Source organism: Strix aluco, chromosome 1 (assembly GCF_031877795.1).
Source record: "Strix aluco isolate bStrAlu1 chromosome 1, bStrAlu1.hap1, whole genome shotgun sequence".
NCBI lineage: Eukaryota > Metazoa > Chordata > Aves > Strigiformes > Strigidae > Strix > Strix aluco.
Genome location: NC_133931.1, coordinates 40747214 through 40768912, shown reverse-complemented (window position 1 = coordinate 40768912; position 21699 = coordinate 40747214). Strand labels below are relative to the sequence as shown.

Genomic DNA, 21699 nt, shown 5'->3' with positions numbered 1-21699 from the left:
TCTCGGAGTGTCATCAGTTTGTCACAACTCGTTTTGTGACAAAACTAAATGCAAGTCTCCTGTTTCTGTTAGATTTGTTTGAAACTGGCCACTGGTCTTAGCTTTTTTTGAGACCAAAATGACAGGTGGGCAGTGACTACAATTGCATAGGCTTTGTTTCCTCATGAAACTGTACTAAAAAATTTTGCTGAATTTAGTAGTAGAAAGGTCAATGTCACTATATGCAAATCTCTGGTATGCATATCTTGTGTCTTGCAGTATTGTTCTTTTCCTTACCCCTTTGTTTGCTGTCTTTTATTACCAGATATGTCACTTCTGATCAGCTGTTACTGACCTCTAGTATGTGGCTAAAATAGCCTTATCTTCCTGGACAGATAAAGCAAAGTACAGCAGGAACTTGAATGCTACAGTATTGTGTGTTATGTGATAATAGTTCAGAGTTTAAATGTATGTACATCAAATGTCAAGTTTTAAAAGGCTGACAATATGAAATTTGACTGAGCAGAACAGGAAGAATGACCCTTCGAAGTAAAAGAACAAGGAAAAATTAACTGTAAAAAGTATTATGTTTACAGACCTAGGTAGTTTGAGTACTCCTATCGACTTCATTAACTTTTACTTTTCCGTGCTTTCACATACAGAAGAAATTGCCCATTTGTTGACCAGTGTCCATGTAATGTGAAGCAGTTAACCCATTTGGGTTGGAAATCAGGATATCTGAGGGGGACAGTGTTTGTGTTGGCTGGCTGTAATGTGAACTCAGCTGTTGCCAATTCTGCTTGGGCTATTTTTTGGCCTGTTGGGAACTAGTGGGTGGTAGCACATAGTGGTTGTAAGCAGCCATATATGTACTGCTGTTACCTCAGCTGATAAATTAGGAGATAGGTGGGAGTGAGGTGCTATTGAGGATCTAGTTAGCTTGGAAGAAAGCTGAAAATACTGACGGGGAAGCACATGTAAGGTTGTGAGGAGTAGCTAGACCTGTAGTTACTGTGAAGGGAGGATGTGAAATGATACTTTGAAGGTTTGTTAGGATACTTTTTTCCACATAATTTTAAAGACATAACTACTTTTTCAAAATAATTTTTTTTGTTCAAATTTTGAAAATAACTGCTTTGGTTTTAATGTTTCTGGAACTTTAACAGCTGTTGTGTTATGAAAAAGTTGCATACACTTCAAAGTAGATGAAATCTAGTATCTTAAGTTCTAGTGATGAATTTTAAACAATATATACCATTCACTTTAATTTCTATTGGTTCTTAACAGATTTTTTTTAAAATTTGCTTAAAACTTCTTTTTTTTTTTTTTAGGTGTTGGGAAATCATGTTTATTGTTACAGTTTACAGACAAGCGGTTTCAACCAGTCCACGATCTCACTATTGGTAGGTCTCTTTTGTCCCCCACAACACTAATGGTTAAGCAGCTAGGGTACCTCAGCAGGCATTTATGAGTTGGTTGTGCTGCGGTAATGTAGGATTTGTGCTGTATTAAGGCAGTATGAATAGTTGTTAGCTCATAAAGCCAAGTGGAGGTCTTTTTTTCTTATTGGGAAGGTACTGAAACAGTTAAAAAAAAAAAATCATAGCTATAGTATCTCAACTGTCTCTTCAGAAAAGCTGAAAACTGGATGTGGAAGCAGAATTGGCCAAGCTTGAAATGCATTGATGGTGATTCAAATGGCAGATTTTTCACTAGGGAACAGAATATTAGCCTAGCCACAGAACCTTGAAGATAAACCAAAGCAAAGTTAACTTTAAAGATGAGTAAGCAAATTTACTATTTGGGAAGACATAACTTCTGGATAGAGAAGGATTGGAGTGTGAATATATTTCCTGTTTGGAAGGGACAGTGTTTTTTCTTCCTGACTTCTCAATTGGATGTGGACCATTTGTGTTAGGTATGATTTGATATTCAAAGTAGATGAAATGCATACATGTTGACAGAATGCATTACCTCTGATCTAACTACAGTAAAAGATACAAACTTTTATTTATCATTCCACACAAAATATGAAGAATAACATGAGAATAAATTCTTCTGTGGGCAGGCTTAGTCTTCAGATTAGCTTCACTGTTAAGCATAACAGATGCTAGTCTCTGATAAGGTTTCAGAAACTTTGAACAACTTCTTGATGTTATTTCAGGGAACTTACCAGCTCTAGTCATGATGAGCCTTGCACAAAATGTATCCCTAGTCTCTATTTTTAGTTTGTGCCCTGGAATAGGTGCACTTCCTGTGTTTGGGAGTACTGAAATAGATGCTTGAAATATCAACAAATATTCTTCATGTAACAGAATATATCAGGTGGTTTGGTTATGGCTTCCCTCTCTCTCTTGACAGTCTTCCCACACCTTGTGTGTGGCTGTCTAAATTAATTCAAATTCTTAGGCTAACATCAGTTTTTAAATATTTTTGACGTCTTGGCAGCAGATAGGCTGGCTGAATAAAGAGCCTGAGGTCTTCAGGGAGGCATGAGCTATTGCCATCTTTTCTTCTTTAGGCATGCCAAATATATGACACCTTATAGATCACTTGTGCCTTTGGCAGCCCTGTCACATCAGTAAACAGGCTGTGGGAAACAGCTTCATCTCAGCAGGGTGGTTATAGTGCCAGTTCTTTGCCTGGCATATAGCTAGCTGAAATCTGGGAGCAGAAATTGAAGCTAGTGGGATGAGGAGGTGAACCTAGATAGCAACATAATGAGGGATGTAGGAGTGGAGTATGGGAAGCTGCTTGGAAAGGGCAAGGAGCATAGGCTTGAAACAGCCTCCTTTCACTTAATTGATGGATGGGGCATGCATGTGTTTTGGCCAGGAGAATGGTTCTCTCAATTACCCAAACAAATTTAGAAAGACAAATAAAGAACATGTTAAAGTCATATGAATGCCTGTGCAGTGCAAGATAGGATGGGTTGGTGTTACCTAATACACCTCCAGTTGATGATGTTAAAACTTCTGAGAACCTGTAGATTGAATAAAAAAGCTTGCATTACATTGTCTAACTTTCTTCAATATAATACAATTATTTTAGCCTATGGGAGTAGAGATTCTATTCCTGCTGTGAGCAACTCGGGAGAAGAGAAGGGAAACTAAAATTGGACATGTGGAAAAAAAGACATTTAATCTTGAATTGTGCAAAATGCAGCCCAAAATTTTAGTATAGCTAGCCTAAGATGTTATTTCTAAGATTTAAGAAAATCAGAGAGAAACTTTACCTCTAATGAAAACAAGATTGGGGGGGGGGAAAGATAGAATACATAGAAGCAGGTATTTTTCTGTCTTTGAGCTACATTCAGAATTGTGCATAATAGTGTACTTTAAAAGAACTTAGAATGCAACAACTATCTGTTTATTTTTCATTTGGGAACTGAAGTATCTGTTATTAAAAGAGATGAAGGTGGGAGGGAGAACCTGCATCGGGGCGGGGGGGGAGAGAAAAAAAACAAAACAAACTCACTCCCCCCCCCAAAACCAAACACACACACACAAAAACCGAACCGAAAAAAAACAACTCTACAACATTTGTATATAGATATGGGTGACAAAAAACACTGTAAACATTCTGGGTTTTTGCCCATTGCCCTTAGGATATGTCCTTAACATAAACCAGAACAGCTTCTATTCCTTCTTTTTAAGAGCACAAATTTACCATCAAATTGTGTGTGTTGTTTCAAATCCAGAATTTTCTCTCAGCAGATATTTGGATGGAACAGGATAAATATCCTTTAAATTTTTCTATGCGGTTGTGTGTAGAAACTAAACATTTAGGCTGATTGCTGGATTTAAATCAGCAGCTCTATATCTGCATTTTGAGATCAAGTAATACCTGTAGTGTTGACACTTGTAGTGGTCCGAGGACCTTCCCCTGGCTTTGCAGTCAATTTCAGAGAGAGCATTGACATCCACCTGCTTCCTCCCTTCTGCCCTCCCCCTCCATTCTTCCCATTTGTTTGCATACAGTTACTGTAGGTTATTTGGATGCTAAAGAGAGCACAGTGTTCTTTGGCCCATGGCTTTTATTTGGCTCAGATATCCTCGGGGGGGGGGGCACAGGGAGAGTGGTTCCTCCCTGCCCCCTTCCCCAAAAGTCCTTCGGCAGAAAGCAACGCTGCTCCCCCCAATATTCTAAACAAGCTTTGAAGAGACATTTGGAATACTTCAGATCAGGGCTGCTTAATTGGAAGACTTCAGTCGAAATCTAGACAGTGACCAATTTTAGACAAAAATTAAGCTACCGGATCTTTATTTTTTTCTGAAGCATAGATTAATGGAAACTTGACAGCCTTTAAATATGTCCATTATGTCTAGGCATTTGTCAGATTTTAACTGCTGTAGCAATAGCCTCAATTTATGCTTAATTTACTGTTAAGGATATTAAAATTGCTTTAAAAGATGGTACAAAAAGCTGAATCTTTCCACTGGAGAAATTACTTTTGTTTATTTGAAACATATGAATTTTTTTCCTTGGTTATTAATATTTATCTTTAGAATTTCAGAAGCACTGTTTTTCATAAAGGCAGAAATTAACACAGTAATAAAATTTATCTTATTGAAGGTGACATTTGTATGCTTACTTAATAGAGTATTTTACTGATAAAGAATTGTAGGTTTAGTTACTTCTAAACTGGCTTCAGCAATCTGTCATTGGTAGAGTGTTAAAATAAATGTGACACTTCAATTTCCTGTTTGCATTTAAATGGACATGTTTTTCTTCCTCTGTTCTAGAACTACTAAATTGTTTGGAAAACTTTGTAAGAAATACCTGCTTGACACTTGCTCTAATTAATGCATTTTTAAAGCACCTTGAAAGTAACAGTTTTTTTCATTCTGGAAAACTTTCTAGCTCTTTCAAACAGATGGAAAATTAACTAAAAGCAGATTGTGAAAGATATACAGTGTTAAGTTAAACTTACTTTCTTGTTTTCATAGTACATGACATTCTTCTTTCTGATACATGCTAATAATCTTTTGTAAAATCTATTCAGGTGTAGAATTTGGAGCTCGAATGATAACTATTGATGGAAAACAGATAAAGCTTCAGATATGGGATACGGTAAGTAATAAATCATAGAAATTATTTAAACGTATGGCTCCACTGGCTTTCTCTTTGTTCTGGTTAAGCTCTCTGTCTTCAACACCCATGTGAGACTACGTACTTTGTCTTGCATCTTTCTTTGGTTTCTGTGAAGATCAAAAATTTGCTAAAATTTCCTTTTTTGGTGTGATGTATTCTTGAAACAGTGCAGATTTCTGCTGTTTGCACTGTAACTTTACTTCCTCAAGTAACACTGTCAGATTTGTAAGACTGGAATTCATGCTGCCTCCCTTTTTTCTGAAAATTTTGTGTATTATTAAGAACTTGCATTTCTCTGTGCATTCATGCAAGGTTGGTTAATGTAACATCCTGTTGGGAAATTATCATGTGTCTACCAGCTTTAATCAAAAGCGCTCTAGAGGAAATGTTTGCATTTACAACGTAGAAGAAAAGATGTGGCTCACTGTTTTCATAGAAGAATTAAGAACTCAATTTCACTATAACCATGAAGATGGTAAATACTTCAGACAGTCAAGAAGGGGCTGGTAAAAGCTTAGTTTTGAAAAGCCTACCAAAAAACAGACTGACTTTTGGGGGGGTTCAGGTTAAGAACATACATTAGCAAACTCAGCTGTTTTCTTTTTGCCAGTCACTTTACCATAGAGCAGTCAGCCTTGATGCAACGGCTTTAAGATGCTCATACTGATGGCTGTGTCCTTCAAACCTTTCGGGCAGGGTTGTCTGTTTCCTTTACTAAAAGCATTTTTGGATACCTTTAGAAACTGACAGATAGAGAGTCAGTCTCATGTATGTGCTCTTTTTGGTATAGAAAATCAGTGAAGTGAGATGCATTTATATATGCATGCCTATGTATGTACATGCGTATATGAAAATTAAACAAATGCAGTATTTTAGCCAATTTCCTAGGTAAGATCTGAAGTACCTTAGTTACTATACAAGTTCATCACTTGAAATGGCATCTAACAATTGTGCTTCCTTGGAAGTTCTCAGTGAGAAGGTGTAGAAGAATGTGGTCAGATTGTGCTTGCTTTAGGCTTTTTCTGCCCCGTGCATTTTTACTATTACAACTGTTGATTGCTGACCACCAAGGTGACTGGTTGTTTTTAAGTTCAATAGACAAGCAATTCTCTGTATAAACAGTAGCTTCTGAAGCAAACTTTTTAGTATGTGGTGTGACTACATGAGAATATATCTACATTGGTCTTTATTTCCCAAAATTGGGACAGTTTCTCAGTAGACAAAATTACTCATTTCCCTACCAATGCAGCCACTGTCTTTCATTGACTTTCAAACTAATTTTGTTAATGTGCTGTTATCTGCTCCTTGGATACAAGTGAACTTCAACTATTTTTGAGTAGATTGTGTTTTTCTTGATGCCTGTGACTCAGTAGCTCTTCACAGTCTGTTTGACTTCTTGAATTCATGCAAGGTGTCTGATAGCCAAAATTTCAATGGAATTTCTTTTGATTATGACTTATAAACTCTTTTTGAGCAGGGATTTTGTCTGACTATCTTAAGTATATCACACCTAGATTAAAAATATTAATTGAAAGCTTTCATACACTGATTGTGTATATGCTTGTGTTGTAGTTAATAATTTATAAGTTGTAAGCAATGAATGACAGTATATTGGCCATAGTTAAAATTTTAACTGTATAGAATCTGATTTTTAAAACACAGGGTGTTTCAATTCTAATTTAATCTAATCTTGATTTGTCAGCATATCTAAAGTTCACTGTCTTGGTTCTCATCTGGGGTGCAAAGGTGTTGAAGGAATAGCAAAATAAGAAATATGATGAGGTAGAGAGATATTTTATTTATGGGTGTTAAGGTATGTAAAGATGTCCATAATGACCAAGGTTAATATGTCTGTATTGTGTATCTGTGTTGAGCATTTCCTGAATTTCTTCTGTTAGCACCAGTAACAGTTAGCAGTTTTTGCTATCTCCCTATTTATTAAGCTGTAACAGTTTCTGTTTGATAACAGGAAGTTCATTTCACACCTATGGCTAAAGAAACAGTGCAGTAATTATGTTTTCAGTTGGTGCTTACTGAGTCACAGCACCAGCACTTCTCTGATTTAGTGCTAGGCTTACATACCTGCATCTAACCCATCACTGAACAGGAGGTATCTTGAGCAGAGATGTAAGAAGTGGAGAACTGGATAAAATCTGTTTTGACTGCTTAACAATGAATAAGGACTTGTTTTCTTAAGAGAACCAAACACTTTAATTCAGATTTTTCTGTCCAGATATTTCTATGCAATGGTGCTCAGTTTGTGTTGTCTTCAGCTGCAGCTCCAAGGAAAGTTATGTCTTAATAATGGGAATATATGGAAGCTGCAGCATACCTCACTGTAGGGGTATGTCATAACTTACAGGGTCAGCTGAAGCTAACACTGTTGCATGTCTACATGAGATCCATTTCTATGCTCTTCTTGTATCATAACTTCAGAATATTTGACTTTTTCATTGACATCTTAATTTGGATCAGGAGTGTGTTACAGAAGTTAGCTCTGCTTGCTGCAGTCTAGTTTTCAGGTGGGAGTACACGAACTGAATTCTTTTTGGATAAGGCTGAAATGGAAGATATGCTCACGGAATGCATGTGTGTCCGTTAGAAATTGTAGTCCAGTATTTGGTCCTGTGAGCTGGTAGTCTAGTAAAACTAATCTGATGCAAAAACACCCAACACCACTACCATCACTCTTTCCCCACAAACCAACACCACGCAAAAACCACATTCCATGAAAGATATTCAGTGTGGCCCTTCAATATTTAGTGTTAGGTGTTTCAGTCTCAGCTCTACTGCTGATCGTGTCTACAGAAGCAAATAGTGTGTCCTGTTGTTCTCTCCCAGCTGCAGGCTGCTCCTGATCTCCCCACTGCTGGGCTCTGCAAGCTTGCTGCTGTGTGCTGTGGCATGCCCAGGTTTTAGGTCTGCGAGTCCTTGGGTTTCACTTTTCCTTTCTGATGCATTTAGGTCGGTCAAGGGGAGTGCAGGTATTGGACCAAATTGTTCATTTGTCTTGTCTATCTTTAGTCTCTAGATTATTTCCTTTCCTGTGTCTTTTAATCTTAGTAACAGCTTTCAGTAGTTGGATAGACTGAGATATGTTTTTGTCAAAACTGGTTAGTTGGTAATTGCCTGCAATGAGAAGTTAAGCTACTGTTTTGTAGAAGTGTGGTGTTCGAGGTAATGTCAGTTGCAAAAATAACTTTTAGGGAACTAGAAGTGGTCTACAGAAGCTGGTAAGGATCAAAATGACCCTTCTGGGAGCTATTAAGCTTTGTGAGTTTAAACAAGCTGTGTAGATGAGGTTGTTTGTCTTGTGACCGTGTAACACTGAGAAATACTAAAATTGCTTCTCCTCAGAAAAACTGCATTGTTGCAGAGAGATACTGGGCTTGTTACCAGGCTGAGTCAGTAGCCTTCATTTTGTTGTTGAGGGGGATGTTCTGTATTGTATTGACTGTTACTAACAAGTCATTGTTGATGAGTAAAAATAAGCAGTAGTTGAAAGAGGGAATTTAAGTTCTCTCAAATGCTGTGGTGAGAGAGATCAGTGGTGACACTGATACTGCTTATGTTCTCTAAATTGATATGAATAAGAATTTTTCCTGTGTATTTAAATACAGTAATTTTTAATATCTCTTTCTTGGAAATCTGTGATTAAAAAGTTTAATTGTATTCATTATTATGTTTCTATAACACTTCAGTCTTGCTTAGACTAAGACTGGTCTTGCCCAGAATAAAACTAAATATCTGAAATAATATTTTCTTTTTTATAAGCTAATTTCAAGTAATTTCTTGGTTTCCATAGAAGTGAGCTTTCTAATTAAATTGTTAGTGTTTTCCAGTAGTTGAAAGCTTGCACAAAAATGCACATTTGTGCAAGGTGGAAGGCATCATCACTGAAGGCATGTCTCTTTCTTCCCTAAAACCATGGTGTGACTTGTCTGTCCACTTTCAGATATTCAGAATACATTAATCCTTCTTGGAAATTCAGTTATTTTTCATGTATTTGCAAATGCTTTGGATCTAGTAGAACCAAATAAAGTTCCCTTAATTCACTAAATGAAAATTCATTTCATCTTGGTGACACTGATAATTGCTAGGATGTAGCGCTCACCCCCCGAGAGTTCTTTACTAATTGTCTACTTCATGATGTTTTCTACTTGCTTTGGTAGTCAGAGCGTATTTTTATGTTCATGGGCAGTTGGTGAATTCTCCTACTGTATTTTTATTAATTTGACTCTTTTACCATTGCACCTGCAAGAATGTGGCTCCATCTTACAGCTCATTTATGATGACTCAGTGCTCATGGCCCTGTTTTACTGCTGTTAAGTAGCATCAAGAACTTGGAGGGGATCTCTTTTGGTTCCTGAAACTAGTTTGATATCAGTTCACAGAGTGTTTTTGCTGCTATGTTGGGAGCATTAACTTCTTCCTGGATTCATGGATGAGGGGAAATTTGTCCATTTAATAGTTATTCCTATTGCAGTTTGTGTAATAGGACCATCATCAAGAACCTCAGTGCCAGTAGCTAAGTTATTGTTCACATCCGTGATGGCACTTTAGGAAGCTAAGGAAACTTGATACACCATCTAGCTTAGTGCTCACAAACCTTTATCTGCCATGTGCTTAAATGTATTTGGTTATTGAAATAGTGTATTATTGGTATTTTATTTTCTGACTGATTATAGATTTCTTGTCAGTTTATATGTGTCTTTCTACCGTAATAGAGAAAGTTCTTGCTTCAGATAAGGCCTTAGGTGGAAGAAGGGCAAATCACTTCCTTAGTGGAACTCTCATTTTAATGAGGGTAGCTACTTAAATATATTTGAAACCTTTAGGTTTTATAACCTGAAATCAATCATAAGGGTGCTTCTAATAATGGAAGGCTAAAGCTTTCTGTTTCTGTGATGTGTTGGGAATTGCTCTGGATGTCTAAATGGCATGCATTCAACAACATCAGTAGAAAAGGCATATGATCTGTATTTAGACATATGTACAGTTTCACCCTTGGGGATCTTTAGTCCTCTTGAAATTTCAGTTCTTATTAGGATGCTGATAGGGTTATTCTGAAGCCACATGTAACTTGGCTGAATCCTTCACATAAATTCTGACACTTCCTTAAATTGTTGTGGATTCCTCTTCATCTTCAGTTCTTGGTCGGGAATGTCTTTGCTGGAAAGCAGCAGTGTTTTTTATTTTTATACTCCTTTTGTGCCTATTATTTGTACTACATGCTAGTAAATCACCTTAAAATTCTTTTTATTCTGGAGTAGAGACGTGATTGCAACAAAGATTAATGTATTTGTATAAACAAGTTGCTATGTGACTAAAAGGCTGTTAATTTATTTATAACTTTCAAAACTATGTTCCAAGGTATGTATTGCTCTTCTCTTTCTGGAACATTTTGTTTCAGGGATCGGCTTTGTGAAGTAGTTCCCAATTGTCATAGGTAGTGTGACACTTGTGTGAGGTAGCTGTTTCTTAGATGTCTTTTTAGTTTTCTATACAGCTTATGAAAGTGTAAATAAGTTTAAATGAGTAATAATTCCCAGTGTGAATGAGGTGTTCTGTCACCAGGTTTAAGCATACTGCACGTGTATGCACCTTGTAAAAGTGAAGGAGTCAAGAGCTACTAGCTATGGTGCATTGGAGTTTCTCATTTTTCATGTAGATGTATACTATAAAGTTTCCTCCTAATAAAAATGATTGGTCAGCTTGGATGTTGAAGGCCTGCTGGGATGTAATCATATAACTTTGTCCTTGAAGAAACTTTCTAAATTCTTCAGCATTGAGAATAGAGAGTTCAGTAAAATGCATGGACTGTTTTCTAGAGAGATGCACTGTTGTGGATCCTATTTCATTATGTAACTACTTTCTTGTACTGCATAATGGCTCTTATTATTTTTTTTCCCTTTAGTTTATAGGTTCACAAATACACAGTTAAGGAACTTTCAAGGAACCCTTTTTGATAGCAAAGACTTGCCTGTATATTTTGCAACTGACACCTACGTGACTACACCACACACTTGGAAATGACACAGAGATTTCCTATAGGAATAGTAACACTTGGAGTCTTTTCTCAAATGTGCCATAGATACTGTGTCAGTAGTTAACACAGTTATATAGCTTAAATGTTCCTGAAAACTTTAGTGCCAGCCCTAAATCTCTGTGTATCTCGGTGACCTAAGTTGATTGATAATGCTTCATGTTCTGCTTACATCATTATTTTGAAACTGTATTTTGGGCTCTATACCGAGTTATATTTAGAGAAGCACATGGGATGTATGTCCATGCAGTTGTACAGTTCAAGCAGGGATGAAGATTTTTGTACTATTTTGAAGACTTATAACTCCCAGAACTATGATTATATAAGTCTCTCCTATCAAAAAGTTTGTTTTTGTTAACCAATATGATATGAATTGTAAAAGCTTACAGTCCAGAAAACAGGCCAAAGAGAATGTTCCTAGCACTTAAAACATCACTTGTTTATCAGAGGCCCACATTTTTTCATGATTAGTGAACTACTTGCATCAGAGCTAGCACCTTTTTCTCTGAGAGGATGCATGTTCAGGCCTGTTCAGTATGCATTTATTTGGACATGTAGGCAACCTTGTCTGAGCTAGAGTTTCTATATGTGAAATAGCTGTCATGGTCTATCTGTTACCAAAAAGATCTTTCATCTTTCCCCTTCCACTGCAGTGTAATTCTGAAAGTGGTTATAACCAGGGATTGCCTCAGAGCAAAGGCTTGTGTTGCCTGTACTAGATGTAATACAGCTGTGGGAAATACCCTGTTTAACATTCATTTAGTGGCTACTGCCACTGTTCCCCCCACACTGAGCGATGGCATAGGTTGCCCAGAGAGGTTGTGGAGGCTCCGTCCTGGGAGATCCTCAAAAGCCATTTCAGCATGGACCTGGGCAACCTGCTCTGAGTGGTCCTGCTTGAGCCAGGGGTGTTGTAACAGGTGACTTCCAGAGGTCCCTTCCCACCTCAACCATTCCGTGAGTTTATCAAAAAAGCTTTTTACTATGGAAGAGGAAAAAAGTGCTGCATTTTGGGGGAATGTGGAAGAGATGGTAAGAACAATGTTAATTCCACCAAAGATGGAATTATGGTATCAAAGATGGAATCTAAAGAGACTAAAGATGGTATCTAAGATGGAATCTCTGGTATCAAAGCTGGTTTTAATTTATACTAAGCTTCCATATTGCTACTTATGTCTGTTGCTCCTTGTAGCAAGTAGCTAAACTTGTGTTGGTCCTACTTTGCAAGACTGATAAAAGTACAGTTGTAACACACTTGTGGGGTTTTTTTTTTTTTAAAGTCTATTTTGGCTAATAGCCTACGCTTTTTGTCGTCTTTGAAATAGGTTGTCCCTCAGGTAAAAAAAAGAGGGCGGAGGCAGAGATCAAATAGTCAGATGAAAGATGCTTGAAGTAATAATGATACTAGAAAAAGCTGTGTAGTATGTTCTACATGCCTAACCATGCTGTATTGACCTTCTAGATCTCTCATTCAGAATGATACTGTTAAAATAGACAGTACATTATATAGATATAAGGTGTTTATTTTTATTTTATGGATAATATAAAATATAAACATAGATATCATGGAGTTTCTTTACAGAAACCCAGTTTTCTTCTGTTTAGAACGAAAGGGAATTCAGTTTGTGTTGTGCTTATATATACTAATAGACAAATTCATTAACTGCTATATAGAAGATTGTATCTTCTTTGGTGAAGAAGGGGTAACATTTTCCTCCCTCTCTCCAGTATTTCCTTCAGGAAGCAATGATATTTAAATTTCATCATGAGCAAGTGAAACAATTAAAAATGTTACAGTATTTTCAGGATTTAGATACTGAACTTTTAAGTGATTCTTGTAAGAACTCACAGTTCTTACTTGGTTGGGTTGACCATGATTAATTGGTCAATTAACTTTCTTGGGTTGACCATGATTAATTTACTCAGAGAGATGAACAATTTCAGGTGTCAGGGTGGAATTTATGAAGGTGAAACAGACAATCTTAATGTGCTAGACTAAGTCCACTTCATGTATTATCTTAGGCAATACATGGAATACACTGGTAACAATAACTTGTCTGTTGTCTAGTTAGGAGGGAAATGTTTTATGCATCTACCATGTGCTTGAGTTAGTCACTGCACCAAGAAGAAGTCATAGAGCTTAGTGCAGCTTCTGAGTAAGGAACCAAGTATTGCACTAAAAATTTGATTTTTTTTTTTTCACTATTCATTGGTGCAGATTGTCTGTGTTCTGTTACCTTAGTTTACATAAAGATGCACTTGGATTCTCGGCCAAGTGCATATGCTAGTGTATTCTAATTGTGTTGAAACTATTCAACATATCGTCTGTCTTTTGTAACTTTTTCCACTGGAATGGCGAAGAGAAAGTGTTTTCTTAAACTGAAGTAACTGATTACTTTGGAAGATAATAATGCTTTCTGAAGGCTAAACATGTTGAAACTTGTGCCACTGTTCTTGTGCAATGACAGAATCTTAGATCAAGTTCTTGAATTCAAAAAGACCTTACTAAGAAAAGTACAGTAACTGTGAGAAGAGAAAGTTCTCTGTATACTAATTTTTTCTTTTACACTGTACACTAAAGGGTAGTTTGTATTTGATAAATATTTCATTCTTGCTTTTCATGGTTTTAAATCAGGGTAATTTCCTATAGTTCTGCAGATAACTGTCTTATTGCATATAGGGTTTTTTCAGCATTAATATTAGTATTTCTTAATTGTGTTCTGTGTTATCTTTGAATTATGCTAAAGCCTCTGTTATTACTAAATACTAGAAGTAAATGTTTCTTCTAAGAATTGTCAGGTGCTAGATAGCACCTCCAAAAACCATGAGCATGGGGAGCTCAAGGTCTGCAACTATGAATATGTATTTTTCAGGACTGTGTTCTTTTGAGCATGTTCTTATAAGTGCTGAGGTTTTTACTTTTCTGTGAGAACTATCAAATTTATGTAGGATCTCTGAAGTTTTTCACCAGTGCATATGAAGATGACTCTTGCATCCTGTAGCTGTTTTGACAAGCATTATTTATCAAGTACAGAGGAAATTGATTAACTGTGGAGTGGAATTGTGTAAAATTGAATTCAGAACCATTTTCTGTTTTTTCATAATAAAATGATTACTGAAAGAATTCCATCTGAAGACTGTTGAAAGCTGGCTGCAGTTTATGATATAACGGATAAAATCTGCATCCTTGGCCTTCCAACAACCTTTACACCAGCAGATGGTGGGCGTAAAGATGTCATTCATCATTTATTTACAATGGGCTTTATTTATTCTAGTGTCAACAGCTGCCCCAGGGAGCGGGTTATTGAATTCAAATGTGAAGCTCTGGGTTATTTGCTTCCTTTCAAATTTGTCTTCAGAGCTTAGTTGCTAGGAGTCCATTCTGTGCTCTAATAATGATTCATGTATTGTGAAGCCATTCAGTAAATTGGGTTGTCAGGGATTGCCAAAAAAGGTTTAGAGGTCTTGTTCCAATTTTTTTTTTTTAAACAGCACTATGCAGTAGTTGCTGTCTTCTCCTTATGTGCCTTCTCTTGCTAGTGTTAGAGACTGTCTCCAATTGTCCCCTCTCTGATTTCTTCTCCATACTCCTTCTTGTCCCTGTCCTCTCCAAAGTAGAATTCTGTGATTCGAAGTTTGTGGTTTTCAGCACCAAAAAATAAATGTGATATGAAATAATGAAATTTTGTCTTCCACAGGCAGGGCAGGAGTCCTTCCGTTCCATTACAAGGTCATACTACAGAGGGGCAGCAGGGGCTTTACTAGTGTATGACATAACAAGGTGAGAATACTGTGGAGGTATAACTGGATTAAAATTATCTGTCTTTGTAGAATTGTCCTATGGTATATAGCAGTGTTAAAATGCCTAATTTAGCTTGGCTTTTTGTATCGATATTTGTAATCTGGCATTTTGCCAACTTTCCTTAAATCAAAACCAAGATACAGCCTATGTAACCTATGTACTTCCAATTTTCTCTGTATAGTGGTTGAGAAAAAGTATACATAAAGTCTCAGGAAGAATGAAACAAAACAGAAAGTATAAACTATTTGCCCATGAACCTCTGGATTACCTTTATTGAGAAAGACTTTAAAATATTTCATTAATTCCTTTCTAGTGTTTTTATTACTATGAGCCATAATTTTTCTTTAATTATAGCTGATTTTTTACTGAAGTGCCATTCTGCAAAGGAGTGAAATTGTAAAACATCAAAGCCTGGTTACATAAAAATACCAGGAAACTTCTACCATTGCTGTGTTTATGAGGTTGGGAAAATAGAGGTCTTGGCATGATTTTTGTAGCAGTCGTTCAGAAGTGACTGAGGTTTTCCTGCTGTATTGAATAAAGTCTCTATACAACTTATCTGCAAAACTGTGGGTACTGTGGCTGGTTTATAAAAATGTTCAGGCTCTGAAACCCTATTAGGGTCTGTGGCTCTCTGTGTGGATCTTGGGTCTTGTTGCTGAATTAAGCAACAACTTTTACTAGAGATTTCCTAGACGTTTTTCCTTTTGTTCACGTTTATTTTTAAATATTAGGATGCAACGTATTCTTTCCATTAGATTTCCAGCAAATGAATCTTTGATTCATAAATAGATGTTTTTTCTCTTGTAAAATCTTAAACACGCTTTACAAGTACGTGATTTAATATTTAGTGTGCACATTCTGTAAAATCTGTAACATGCCATATTTGTGTATCTTTCTTAAACTGAATTTAGTAGCAAAATCTATTTATAAACCCACAGAAATTTGTCAACCATTTTCTGCCTTCAGTAGAACAAAAATTACTATATGAGTATGTGATTATTTGTACTATTATTTGAATTGATTGAGGCTGTTATGGACTTCTAAAATTCCATTCAGCAGAATTTATATGTATATAAAATTACAGATTCTTGCAGCTATAAGAATCCTCTTTACTCTTTGTAGCAAACATGTTTTCAATTACTTTTTAGGCAGAGTTCATTAATGCTCCTTGTTTACTAAATTTTTGTTCGCCTATTCTCCCTCTCACAAAGGGATTACTAGCTTTTATCCCTGGAGCATGTGTACTAATAAATGAGTTGGTTATTCAAGTAGAGACGATGACTAACAGAAGGGAAAGAGATTTCTTGAAATACTGCTTTTAATTTTTATTCTCTTCCATACTTAGGAGGGACACTTTCAACCACTTGACAACTTGGTTAGAAGATGCTCGTCAGCATTCCAATTCCAACATGGTTATAATGCTTATTGGAAATAAAAGGTAACTAGTTATGATTTTGTAAGTGGTAAAGATTTATGACTTATCTGTATTTCAGCTTTTGTGTTTTCTTATTTGTAGGGAGTATTTTAACTTTAAATTACTTCCAGTCACTGGATGTAGTTCTATAGTGAATCTAAAACCTTTCCTTTTCTGATTAGACTAGTACAATGTGCAGCACATGTGCATCAACTACCTTATGTTCTGAGTACCTATTTTAGAAATTTTGTTTTAAAAGGATTGACTGTGAATTCATGAAGTCATGGATTATACAAATTATTTTTCTTGTTACCTTCTTTTTTACATCTGGAGTCACCATTTAGAAGCACCTAGATCTCTCTCAAAGAGAATATGGCTCCTAATTTTAGGTGTTCTAAAGTGCTTTGGTTTTTGGTTATGAATCACAACAGAGAAAATGTCATTTAAAAAAAAGAAGTCTGTACTACAGGATTCACTTTGCACTTTTTACATTTGAGAAAAAATTTTGTACCTCAGAGATTATGAGATGTTTCTGAATTCTAAGCCTGTTTCATATTCTGTATATCTTAGCTGGGGTTGGGGGCAGAGAATGGTTTTTCACCATTTCCTGCTAAATTCAGACTGCTCTTAGACACTGATGAAAATGCAACTAAAAGTGTTGGAAGTGTGTTACCCAATTTGTAAACAATTATGTACTTGGTCTTCTGATCAGCTGGACTGTCCAAAGTTCTAAAATGGTTCCCTATTGATGCTGAGACTTTGGTCTGTATTGAAGGTCTTTATAAAAACACATCAGTGAATACATTTTTATCTGTAATTTTTCTAGCTCTTAATGCAGTGAACTGTAGCATCATGTTAAGATTTTTTTTTTTTCCCCCTGGAATGTAGGATTTTTCCAAATATCAAAAGCATCATCTCAGAATTTAATAACCCATTAGTTATGGACCTTTACCTAGTTGACCCTAACTTGTCTCTGTGCCTCCACAATTCTTGAAGGTAAAGATGCCAGTTGAAATAATGGTGTGTATGCTTGTCCCTTAAAATTTAATGAGCAGCTAGATAATTTCTTAGTTACTACTGAGAAACAGCCTTGTGGTAAAGAGGGTCTGGTTTTGCTACTCTGGCATGTTCATTTCTTATTTTATTCTTCTTTCCCCTTCTTCCTTCTGTTGTCTTCCCTCTGCCCCTCACCCTCTACCTCCCCCTGAAAAACATGTTAAACTTGTGAAGCTTGTCCACGTTTTTATATGTGATCTGGAAAATGATTTAACTATGTTCTTTTTAATTGAGGAATGTGATAAACATAGTCTTCACAAATTAATATAAAAATACAATCTTTTATTAAATGAAGCTTTGGTAAGACTGTGATGTCCCTGACCAACTGTTTTTATGCTTATGTGAGTAAAAATATGGCACTGAGAGAAACAGTAAAGCCTACTGTTTACTTGAGATAAATATTACATAAGTTTGCATACTTAGTTGACATCTGTAACTATTCCTGATTATTCTTAGCTATTAAACTAAATTTGTATGTCTTGCATTCTGCTGATGCAGACTATACCATGTGATTGTATGTTATAGTATGCTACTTGCAGCTAGCTTAGTATTTCCCAGTTACAACTAGGTTTTATTCAAAGAAATAGACTTAAATGATGTATTTGAAGTTACAGATTAAGGTGCCACATGAAGTAAAAGTTAAGAAACTTTTTAAAGGGGACTATTTTGAAGCCTCAAACAACAGGATGGGAAGAAAACTTCAATTATATTACATTATCCTGAAAGTGTGTTACAGGAGCTCTTATGGTAGGGCATACTACTAGAGATGGATGGAAGGAAGAACGTGTATACTAGCATAATGTTTTTGAAGGAATAAATTTTGTTCTTATGAGTCCCAAAAGTGCACTTGATATACATTTGTAGTACTGACTTATTGATGGATTTGAAGAATGTTGATAATTTAATCTGAAATACAATAGCTGTTTTTTTAAAAACATTACAAATACTAGTGTTAAAACATGACAAATACTGTACTTAATCTTCTTTCCAGAACAAAACATAGCTATATTGATCTAGTAAGACCAAATGCTTCGAATTATTGGAATGGAGAGAGGAAGACAACTGTGGTTAGTAGAAGCAGTTAAAGCTCTATAAGAATATGTTTAGATATCAGTAGTGAGTTTTGACTGGGTTATCACTGCAGTTTTCAATGTAGCTGCACTGTTTCAAGTCAAAAGAGTTGTTTATTTCTGTTCTATCATGGAGATAACACTCTAGTGAATCAAGGTTTCAGCAAATTAAGACATTGCTCAAGTTCAAAAATACAATGTCAGATAGCTACTTCAGGGACGTGAGAGTGAACGTCTTGTTAAGATATCTTAAGCCTGAGGCTGAGATACTGGGAAAGCTTACATATAATGAACATCAGCTTTAAAATTGTTTTGAGAAGACACCTCTTGTATCCTTATCTTCAAATGCTTCATGTTTAAATGATGTGCTGAATTGTCTTGACTATATAACTCATCTGAGCTAGCATGTAGTTATAAAAATAACAAAAACCTGCTTTGCTGCAAAATAGATGCCACAGTGAGTATCATTGATTTTTAATATATGTATAATTACAAGGATGGCAGCACTGAAGCCCAGTATGATACTTTTTACTGCTATTCTAGCTGCAAATTAAGCTTCTGTGTTCACACGCTGTTTAGTTTAAAAATGTGTATCTGAAGGTATTTTTACATGCACAAGTTAAATGAAACTTTAAAATATATATGTTGATTTTATTATTTATGTGTAAATGTAGCATTATTATTGCTCAAGAGGTAACGCACTTACAAAGAAGGACAAACTGTGTACGCCTTTTTCCTAAAGAAGCTCTAAAAAGTAAGAGTGAGATACTTAAGTGTCTACGTGACTTAGAGAAGCAGATTTGTCTTTAGCTGTCCAGTCCAAGAGAGTTTTTTCCTATTCTTTTCTGTAATATTTAACTTTAATTTCAACTGTTTGGAAAACAAGAAACAAGAAACTGTAAAATAGTCACTTCAAATTTTTCTGCTCTTAGAGGGCCAGGCCTGGAGTTTCAAAACCTAAATGCTAGCTTGTTGGGAGAGAACAGCTAATGTAGTTCAAAATAACTTATTTTTGCTTTTAAGTCTTTTTATCAGAATAGAAATTGACTGTATGAAGTTTTGTTACTGAATAGAAATAATCAAAAATAATTAAAAAAATAAAGTTCATATCATTAAGAAATAATTTATAAAATTCCCTTATCAGTCCAGCTTTACAGTGTGAATTAGTAGATAACATTATACTAGAAAAGAATATTTATCTAAAATGACAAGGTCTATAGTTAGCATTCAAGGAATAGCTAGATAAATGCATGTGCCTCCTGTTGAAAGCCATTTCATGAAGTCTTTAAGATCTGTGTCAGCTAGGATTGATAGCTCAAGCAAGTGTGATGTCTGTGGCTGCTCCATATACTGTAAGTGCAAAGCTTACAATGATTCTACTTTAAGGGCTTGAATAGATATTCATATGTACGTAAGTTCTAATGGGGGCTCTTGACCTCTAAGCATGTCTCTGAGGAATAATATATACATGGACAGGTTAGACCATGCAACTAACTTTTTTTTCCATCTTAGTGATTTAGAATCTAGACGAGAAGTCAAGAAAGAGGAAGGTGAAGCATTTGCACGAGAGCATGGACTTATCTTTATGGAGACATCTGCCAAAACTGCTTCCAATGTAGAGGAGGTAACTTTGCTGAATGCTGGTGTTTTAGTAAAACAGTTGTTTTGAATTGCACTTTGATATTTGTACAAATACTATTCCTCCAGGTTTTGGATTCCTTAACTTGAATCATAGAATGGTTTGGGTTGGAAGGGACCTTAAAGATCATCTAGTTCCAACTCTCCTGCTGTGGGCAGGGACACCTTCTACTAGACCAGGTTGCTCAAAGCCCCATCCAGCCTGGCCTTGAACACTTCCAGGGAGGGGGCAGCCACAACCTCTCTGGGCAACCTGTTCCAGTGTCTCACCACCTTCACAGTAAAGAATTTCTTCCTTATATCTAATCTAAATCTACCCACTTCCAGTTTAAAGTCATCACCCCTTGTCCTATCACTACATGCCCTGATCAAGAGTCCCTCCCTATCTTTCCTTTGGGCCCCCTGTAAGTACTGGAAGCCCACTATAAGGTCTCTCCAGAGCCTTCTCTTCTCCAGGCTGAACAACCCCAGCTCTCTCAGCCTGTCCTCATACGAATGGTGCTCTAGCCCCCCTGATCATCTCCAGCCCTCCTGGACCTGCTCAAGCAGGTTCATGTCTGTCTTGTGCTGGGGCCCCCAGAGCTGAATCCAGTACTGCAGGTGGGTTCTCATGAGAGTGGAGTAGAGGGGGAGAATCACCTCCCTCAACCTGCTGACCACCCTTGGTGCAGCCCAGCATGTGGTTGGCTTCCTGGGCTGTGAGCACACATGGCTGGATCATAGTCAGTTTTCCATCCACTACTATTCCCAAGTCCTACTCTGCAGGGCTGCTCTTTATTGACTACTCTTTATATTATGGGAAAGGCAATGTCTACATTGTATCTGATTGTATAGCACTAATTATATTGTTGAGACTCTAGCAATTAATATGCTTGTTTGTTTTTTTAAATATTTGATCAGGGAAAGGGGTACGTCTGTCTGCCTTGAAATCTAAAAAGACTAGAATAGATTTGCTAGTCTGAAGCAAGCCAAGCTATTGGTGTCCTTGGCAGATGTCAACCTAACCTGTTCTAAAGACCTCTAATATTTCACAGGCTCTTCAGAGCAATCTGTTGCACTGCTGTGGTATTTGTGGTGTTGTCATCTTTCCCCTCTGCTACCTAGCAGGAATATTCTTTGCTGCAATTCACACACACAATTTCTGTCCTCTACAGAACTGCTGAAGTGGTCATTATCTTGGTTGCTGTAGTCTGCTGTGTATTTGAATAAGTTTCTCAGTCTTTGCTACTTTAAAGAACTTAAGTTTTTTGAAGTTTTGCTTATAGTTCATATTTCTGGACATATGTGAGTTCTTACATATCTCACCTTGATTTACTGCACACCTTTCTTGAAGGGTTGTTGTGGTGGGTTGACCTCAGCTGGCAATTAAGTGACCATCCAGTTGCTTGCTCGCTCCCCCTGTCCAGCAGGATGGGGGAAAGAACCAGAAGAGCCAAAGTGAGAAAAACTCAGGGGTTGAGATAGAGTTCAATAAATGAAGGAAAGAGGTGGGGGGGGAAGAATGATGGAATGGCAGCCACTCACAACTTCCCACAGATTGATTCCCAGCCAGCCTCTGAGCAAGAGATACTTTGGAAAGACTACCCTTAAGCCAGTT

The 21699-nt window shown here is 36.5% G+C and overlaps 1 protein-coding gene across 2 annotated transcripts in view; it reads left to right on the top strand.

Moving 5' to 3' along the window:
- Positions 1–21699, top strand: part of RAB2A (RAB2A, member RAS oncogene family) — a 44680-nt gene that overhangs the window by 8937 nt on the left and 14044 nt on the right. For both annotated transcript variants that reach the window (XM_074818614.1, XM_074818623.1), the window contains 5 exons: positions 1311–1382; positions 4985–5052; positions 14818–14900; positions 16270–16362; positions 19977–20088. In XM_074818614.1, the coding sequence (XP_074674715.1) occupies positions 1311–1382; positions 4985–5052; positions 14818–14900; positions 16270–16362; positions 19977–20088 (428 nt within the window). The remainder of the gene's footprint in view (positions 1–1310; positions 1383–4984; positions 5053–14817; positions 14901–16269; positions 16363–19976; positions 20089–21699) is intronic.